At 33.2% G+C, this 8660-nt stretch overlaps 2 protein-coding genes across 2 annotated transcripts in view; one reads left to right on the top strand and one right to left on the bottom strand.

Annotated features, from left to right (window-relative positions):
- Positions 1 to 1583, top strand: part of LOC107656455 (KRR1 small subunit processome component homolog) — a 14110-nt gene extending 12527 nt beyond the window's left edge. The window contains exons 9-11 of the mRNA XM_016444327.1: positions 490 to 567; positions 665 to 761; positions 1336 to 1583. Coding sequence (XP_016299813.1) covers positions 490 to 567; positions 665 to 761; positions 1336 to 1475 — 315 coding nt within the window. The 3' untranslated portion in view covers positions 1476 to 1583. The remainder of the gene's footprint in view (positions 1 to 489; positions 568 to 664; positions 762 to 1335) is intronic.
- Positions 1584 to 4603: 3020 nt separating this feature from the next.
- LOC107656456 (cytidine monophosphate-N-acetylneuraminic acid hydroxylase) overlaps positions 4604 to 8660 on the bottom strand; it is a 33473-nt gene continuing 29416 nt past the window's right edge. Inside the window, exons 16-17 of the mRNA XM_016444328.1 lie at positions 6065 to 6183; positions 4604 to 4843 (exon numbers count right to left, since the gene is read on the bottom strand). Coding sequence (XP_016299814.1) covers positions 4676 to 4843; positions 6065 to 6183 — 287 coding nt within the window. The 3' untranslated portion in view covers positions 4604 to 4675. The remainder of the gene's footprint in view (positions 4844 to 6064; positions 6184 to 8660) is intronic.

Here is an 8660-nt window from a genome sequence, read left to right on the forward strand (position 1 = left end):
ATCTAAAATCTATAGTAAATAAATAGATTCATACATTTTTTTTATGTATTTTTGAGGACATCCCTTGATGTATAAATTACAATAACAATCAGGTATTTAAAAATAAATTAATGAAAAGTTTTAACAGTCATTGCTCATGTAAATATTTTTCTGCACCGATTGATATTCATAAATGAAGTAAAATATTTAATTAACATTTCATATCAAATCTACAGATAATTAATTTATAAATGAATATACTACAAATATAATACATATATTTTTATATTTTATATGCTTAAATATTAATTAATAAATTAAAATATTCTATATAATATTTAATAATATCAAATTTATAATAAATAAACATATTTATAGATTTTTAATGTATTTTTGAAAACATCCCTGGATACATAAATTACAATAATAATCAGTTATTTAAAAAATAAATAAATGCAAAGTCCACTTTTAACAGTTGTCATAGCTCATATGAAATATTTTTCTGCACAGATTGATAAGGAGCTGGCGACCGGTGAGTTCTTCCTGCGAGAGAGCGAGAAGAGACGCCAGAAGATGAATGAAATTAAGGTATAATGGTTTTTCTGAGTAATTATGAGCTCAGATGCAGCGACTGGTGGGAACTAGTTCACTCATAACGGCTTGTGCTTTATTTCCGGGGCTGAAGGCGAAGCAGGCTGAAGCTTTAACCAAGAGACAAGAGCAGCGGCAGAAAGATTTCATTCCTCCTAAAGAGAAGCCAGCCGTGAAGAAGAGCAAACCAGGTACAGCAAACACCACACACACGAGTCACTAAATACTTCACAATACAGTATGCATCCAGAAACATACACCACGCTTTCATATATCGTGTCATAAAAATACTATTACTAAAATATATTAAATACTAAAATATTCTATTATAATTAATAATAATAATAACTGTAATATAAAAAAAAAAGAATAATAAATATTTTTGAAAATTAATTTTAAATTATACATATATGTGTGTGTGTGTGTAAGTGTGCTTTTATCCAGAGCAACTTATATTAATTGTGCAGTTTTTATTGTTTTATGTATTTATAAAAAAATAAAAAGAATAATAAATATTTTTTGAAAATTAATGTGAAATTATTTATATATATATATGTGTGTGTGTGTGTGTGTGCTTTTATCCAGAGCAACTTATATTAATTGTGCATTTTTTTTTTATGCATGTACTAATAAAAGTCTTTAGTCACTACTAGTAATATTGGTTAGTAGCATTCCTGGTAAAATGACTTTAAATGTGTGAATAATTCAACTGAAATAAGCATGCAAACTTATGATATTTATTATTTATTATTCTCTTCTTTTTAGCAACAGCCGAAAACAAAATTGATATTCAAGCCATTAAAGAAAAAGTGAAGAAAGCGAAAAGTAAAAAGCTCGGAGCTCCTCCTGTAAACCCCGAGACGCCTTCAGTGAAAGACGGCAGACGGAAGAAAGTCAAGAGCTAATGCGCGTCGCTCAATCTGATCTCTGCTGATCTGACTGTGATCCTGATCGTTGTTGTAACGTTGTGTTTATTAGTCAGTGTGTTTATATAAAAGATGTTTGGTTTCAAACTTTGTCAGCATCATTATAACACCTGAATGAATCTCAGGCATTTATTAGACTTTAGTGTGTAGGAGGCGAGGAATAAGAGGCGGAAACTGGAAGTTGCTTTGGATAAAGATGCATTGATGTTCCTCTCTGTCCCAGTGGAAAAGTGGCTTTGGCTGAATGTGGACTTTGTTTTATGAGTGAGATCAGGATGTTTAATTTATATGCAAACAGCTTATAACAGCACTGTAGGCAGTAAACGCAGGCAAACATGAGCGGGACTGATATGAGTCTGATAATCACAACCGCCAGGCAGAATGAGCCGCAGGATGACAGCACAGGGTCCCAGTCGAGTCCATTTATAACCTTCACACACGGAGTTATTTATACTGTTATAGCTGTCTGCTGCTCAAAAGATAAATGCAACAGCCCAAAAACACTTGAGTCACTCTGACAAATGTCTAAATGTCATTGCATTTGCAGTGTTTCTCAGCTAGTTTTGTGTTAGAACCAAGATTTTATGTTGCATTGTATTAGCGGTGACCCAAACAGAACCAGAATCGTAAGGAACAAAATTGGAAAATTTGTCATTTTTTGTAAATGCTTAAACAATGGAGACATATGGAAGCTTATTTTCACCATGGAATAAAAATCTAAGAAACGTAATTGTGATCTCACAGATCTTAGAAAAAAAAGTTCATTGCTAAAAAAGTTGCAATTACCATTTTTATTTTTATTTTATTCCATGGTGGAAACAAAAAAACAGAATTTTGAATTGTAAACTCAGAATTCTGAGGAAAAAAGTCAGAATTGCGAGATATAAACTCAGAATTCGAAGAAACAAAAGTTAGAATTGCAAGGTAAAAAGATGCAGTTACCTTTTTTTTATTCCATGCCGGAAACAAATAAACAAAAAACAGAATTGCAAGATGTAAACTCAGAATTCTGTGGTGGAAACAACAACAACAACAACAAAATAATTCTGAGATGTAAACTCAAAAAATCAAAATTGACTCTAAATAAAATTGGAATTCTGAGGAAAAAAGTTAGAATTGCAAGAGATAAATTAGCAGTTTGAAGAAAAAAGTTAGAATTGTGATTAAAAGTTGGAATTATCGTTATTTTATTCTGTGGCACAAAAACAACTGTGAGATGTAAACACTGAATTCAGAAAAAAAAACCTCACAATTCTGAGTTTATAACTTGCAGTTTTAAGGAAAAAGTTTGAATCGTGAGATACAAACTCACAGTTGTGAGAGAAAAAGTTGCAGTGACCTTTTTTTGTGTTTTTATTCTGTGGCAGAAATAAGCTTCCACAGAAACATGATTCACTGTCTGCAGGTTCAGTGTTCCTAATATTAGGTGAGTTTCAGTGGTTTCATTCTCTCAAGAGAAGGAAATTCACTACACAAAGCAATGCATCTGTTGTAAACGATGATCATCCTATTTAATGCTTATTTTTGTTATCTTGAGTAGTTTTGTTCGTGGTTTCATGCCACATAATCAGCTTCTGACATCAACGAAAGCATTTTGAGTGCAGACACAGACACCCGTTACAGCGATGACATTCAGACATTTCATCCCCTTGGAATTATAAGGTTCTACCTGACTTTTTTTTCAAAATTGAGTTATTCACATACTTATTTTGCGACAGCTTATTTACATTGTGATAGATTTTTTTAATGTTGTGTACATTTTGGGACTTTTTATTTAAAAAAACAAAAAAGGTTCCATCTGCACAGTCGAATGGAATGCAAAAACTTTGAAGCTCAATATCGCAAAACTACTCGGAATGCAGATAGAAGCTTATAATTCCAAGGGGACGATTTGTAATTGTGTATGAAGTGAAGAAAAGCTTTCTGGGCTCAATATAAACAGTTTGAGAGATCAGGAGGAGACTTGCTCTAAGGTGCATCGCGGGTGGAGTTTCCTGTGAAAGGAAGTGATAGATATGAAGTAAAGTGGTTTTGGGGAAGGGAGTGTCTTTCTTGTTATAAACACTTGCGGCAGAGGTTTTCTTCACATGTCTCTAGTCTGCAGCATCTGCATGAGCGGAGACACACCTCGATAATTTCCTCTGTTGAAAATGAAGTGGCAACACATTTACTGTAAGAAGTATGAAATTATTTTCCTGCATCTTCACACCAGCCAATGAGGTTTAATTTTGTACACTGTAAGAAAAACGTCTGTAGAAAACAGAAACGGTACTAGTGTTTTTCTGACAGGACATTTTCCGTTAATTCATAGTAACACAGTACAGTGGGCCCTTTACTATAGAAGCTTGTTTTGAATTCAGAGAAAAAAGTCAGAATTCTGAAGAAAAACAAAATTTGATCATTGCAAGATATAAACTCAGGAATCCCCCCAAAAAAAATAAAAAAATTAATTGTCAGAATTGTGTGACGTAAGTTCAGAATTCTGAGAAAGAAAAATGTAGATTGCGAGATGCAAATTCTGAGAAAAAAAGTGCATGATGTAAACTCACTCAAATTTTAAAAAATAAATAAATTGCGAGAGGTAAACTCAGAATTCAGAAGAAAAAATGTAACGTTTCTAGATATAAACTCGGAATAAAAAAAAAAAGGTCTGAACTGTCAGATGTAAACTCAGAATTTTGAGAAAAAAGTCAGAATTGCCAGATAAAAAGTCACAATTTTATATTTTTTTTTTACTCCGTGTTGGAAACAAGCTTCCATACTTTCCAGACTTTTCTTGTAAAGTGTAGCTAATAGTTAACATGACGTAACAGTGAACAACACTTTTACATCATCTAGCAATGGGTTAATGTTGTTTTATAAGTGGTACAGTGGGTTTAGAAAAGAATCAGCCCCTTTAAAATAATCACATTTTGTTGCTTTGTAGCCTGAAATGAAGACGGACACAGTTTTTGTTTTATCTAGCTGTATTAACTCAGTGCAAGTAAAAGATAAAACACCAACATGTCCGAAAAAACAAAACAAAAACAGAATCACTGAGTTGGAAAAAGGATCAGCCCCTCCTAAAAATGACTTGTAAAATCTTCTCAATGGCACACAAAGCCATTTGACTTTCAGCTGTGCTCATTTTGATCAGCTCAGCATGAAAAGAGCTTTATTATTAAGTGTTGCAGCAGCTGCTAATGACTGATGAGAAACACCGCTTTATTAGCTTTCATAGTTTCAGTATTGATTTGGCATCCTGCACATATGCAGTGGTTTGCATACTTGCGTTGGTGCGTAATTGCACACATATATGATTCCAGGCTTTGTTGAGAAGGGTGTTTCAGCCACACGTCATCCCACGTCTGCACACAAACACATGCACACACTATGGCTTCATTAATGATCGAGAACGAGATTTCATCTTATGATTGAGACATAGACACACATGCAATCTTTCGGGAAATTGTGTTCATTCCCTAAAACAGCCTTAAAACTGGTGTAAAGGACATTTGGGCCTTTAGTGTTCGACTTGTCAAGCTGGGAGACCATTTAAACCAGCTGAGACCAGCAAACCAACTTAGGCTGGTTTTTTCTAGCAGGACATGCATGCATGTTACTTACATAATCTGATGGATTTCCTATAGGAGATGACACAGGATATTGCATGAGAAGAAAAAAATTTGGACGGGATGTGATTAACTGAATTCTAAAAAAGCCAATTCAAATATTAATAAATACTGTAATATTATATAAGTAATACTAAAACAACACTGATGTCTATTGTAGTTTATATTTTGCATATTTTATTTTACAGTGGGATCTGAAAACTAGAAGTTAAAATCATTTTGACTCCAATAAAACACGATATTGCATGAGAAAAAAAACTATGACAGGATGTGATTTTATGAGGAATTGATTGGATCCTAAAAATCTCATTTAAAATATTAATAAAAGCTTTAAAATTATATAAGTAATACTAAAACAACACTGATTTCTGTTGTAGAGGATATTTGATATTGAAGGATACTGCATGAGAAAAAGTGATATTAATATTAATAAATGCTCTAAGTAATATTAAAACAACACTGATGTCTATTATTGTTAATATTTTACATATTTATTTTATTTTACAGTCTAAAACTAAAGTGAAAATCCTTTTATTTCCAATGAAACAGGATATTGCATAAGAAAAAAATGCTATTAATATTAATAAATACTATAAGTAATATTAACACTGATGTCTGTTGTAGTGTATATTTTACAGTGGTGTTTAAAAGTCTCGAACTAAATGTGAAAATCCTTTTTTTTTTTAAATAAAAAATAATATTAATAAATACTATAATAGTATATAAGTAATACAAAACAACACTGATGTCTTACGTAGTTTATATTTTGTATTTTATTTTACAGTGGGTTTTAAACGTTAAATTAAAAGTGAAAATCTTTTTTTTTCTCAATGAAACAGGATATTGTATAAGAAAAACTTCTCTTGCACAATGAGATCAGGAACAAGTACTGTATGAAGACAGTAAACGGGGTTCATGTTAAAAATCTTAGGACATCAGGAAACATCTGTTATTTACCATGTAATGCATGTTCGCGGCTGCAGGCTTCACACTGGCGCGTTGTGTGTTATGTTTTCTCACGCATTCCTCAATAAACACTGGATCCGTGATATCAAAGAACGCCAAACCCAGCAGAACTGAGAGAGAGAGATCAGAACATAAAAATAGTCAATCATCACTGAGTTTGACTGTTAAACTTACTGTACAACTGGTAAACATTCAGGGTATCTGCGGGGTAAGGTTTCCTGTTAGTGGTTTGCTCACTTCTGCTTTTTCACAGAGCATCTGACTTAGAGGAACGATATTTATATCCAGAGCTACAAGTTGTAGTACTAATTCCAAATTGCATGACAAAAATTGTAGTTAGTAACGTAATCCATTAGCTTTACACGTTTTAGTTAATATAATCAGACTACTTTTAGATTACTTTTGACCTAACTCGATTTAAATCAGATAATCTTGTACCATATTGATATAAAAATACCAAGAGAAAGGAAAATATATTCCAATAACAAGTGCATTAAATATTACATTACGTCACGGATTCCCAAACTGGGGTTCGTGAAGGAACTGTAAGTTTTAAAGCTACATAATTTTGGAATCTGATTATGTAATCCAGATTACGTGTAATCAGTTACTACCCAGCACTGTTTACATCAGAGATGTTAACGCCTCTGAATGGTGCCACATTGGTTGCATACCACACTGGGTTGTGGGTTAAACCACTTCACCTCTTCACCATTTGAACCCTGCTTACCAGTCTATTATAGTCTATTATACCTCTCGTACAATGATTGCAAAACTGTTTTTTAGCATATGGAGCTTCATTAACTGCATGTAGATTGGTGCGGCTGTGGAAATCAGCAACCTGCAGCAGTGCGTCGTGTTTCTCTTTTCCTGATGTGTGAATGCTTGAGAGCAGCGATGCAGGGTCTTATTTAGAGATGCCACTGCGATACGTTGGAAACGTGTTTTTCTCTGACCCGAAATGTTTCTGTGCTTGCAAAATGATCATCAGCATTACTTTTGTTAATTAAAACTATTAAAAATGTGAAATCAATTGAAATAAAGCCAAGCTAAAATAAATATATAAAAATTAAAAGAATTAAAAAGGAAAAAAAAAAAGAATAAAAAATAAATAAAATATTAGATGAAAAACGTAAACTTAAAAGCCTGGGCAGCATTGAGTTTAAATTGAAGTGCTAAAATTACTAAATGTAAAACAAAAATTAAGCTAAAAAGAAATAAAAATGACAAAAGCACATATTAAAATTACTAAAACTAAAATGTAAATAAAAACTGAAAATAAATCTATTTCAGTATATTAATGAGTAGTATAATAGAAGTAATAATTAAAATCAAACTAAAACAGCAGTGATCTGTTGTAGTATATTTATTTGATAAATAGTCTATTGTAATACATCTATGTACATATTTATTTTATTTTCCAGTGGGATTTAAAATCTAAAACTAAATGTGAAAATCCTTTTTGTCATTACAAATTATATAATAAAAATTTGAGTGAAAAGTGGAATATAAATCTGAAATATTTCTTCCACATTTCATTTTTTTCCCCCTCCAAAATCTGTTTCTGGGTTTAAATGAATTTTTTAAATCACAGATTTTCAGTGTGGTCTCAAACTTGTGACTCCGTTGATATTTCATTTGATTGAAAAATACACAGTTTCTTGAAGCATTTATTTGCGAAATGATGTTTACATTCTTTTTTTGTAATAATTCAAGATTCAAGTACACTGTAAACCCCGATAAGTTAACATAACTCAATAAAAGGCAACTGATTGATGTGCATTAACAGTGTTAATGTTTTTAGAAATTAAATATTTTTATTACATGCTACATGTACTTTTTGACTAAAGTTTCATTCAAAGTCTACTCAAATATTATAAGTTATAATGACTCAGTTTTCGATCACCTTTGCCATTGTATTAACTTAACAAAACTTTAAAAAATTAAGTTATATACTTAAAGGAGTCATATGATGCGATTTCAATTTTTCCTTTCTCTTTGGAGTGTTACAAGCTCTTGGTGCATAAAGAAGATCTGTAAAGTTGCAAAGACTAAAGTCTCAAATCCAAAGAGATATTCTTTATAAAAGTTAAGAGTCAGCCACGCCTACCTAAAACGGCTCGTTCTAACACGCCCCCACATGTCTACATCACTATGTGGGAAGATTTGCATAACGCCGCCCAAATGTTCACGCAAAGAAAGAAGGCGTAACTTTTATTCTCGCTGTAGTATTGTTGTTGCTGCCGCCGCCATGTCGTGAAGACGCTGTGTGTTTCGTTGTGAAAGCGAAACTACTTTGTTTGGTCTTCCAAAAGAGGACGATATCCGCTTCGTCATGCCTAGAGCTGATCTGTGCTGGTCGCTGAGGAAATACATCAACTTAGTGCTGTGGATCGCCGGATCGGCTTTCACCGTGGACGAAGCGGAGTCCAGCCCGGGGTCGTCACATGTGGTTGCCGCTCCTTCGTCGAATCTGCTGGCCCCAACCCCGCCGCTTCAGCTCACTCTATCCTGGCCTCAGCGCACGCTAAGCCGGGGCTTCCGCTTACGCTAGGCCGCCCTCAGCTCACTCTATCCCGGCCTCAGC

Source organism: Sinocyclocheilus anshuiensis, unplaced genomic scaffold (assembly GCF_001515605.1).
Source record: "Sinocyclocheilus anshuiensis isolate Anshui unplaced genomic scaffold, SAMN03320099.WGS_v1.1 scaffold183, whole genome shotgun sequence".
Taxonomy (NCBI): domain Eukaryota; kingdom Metazoa; phylum Chordata; class Actinopteri; order Cypriniformes; family Cyprinidae; genus Sinocyclocheilus; species Sinocyclocheilus anshuiensis.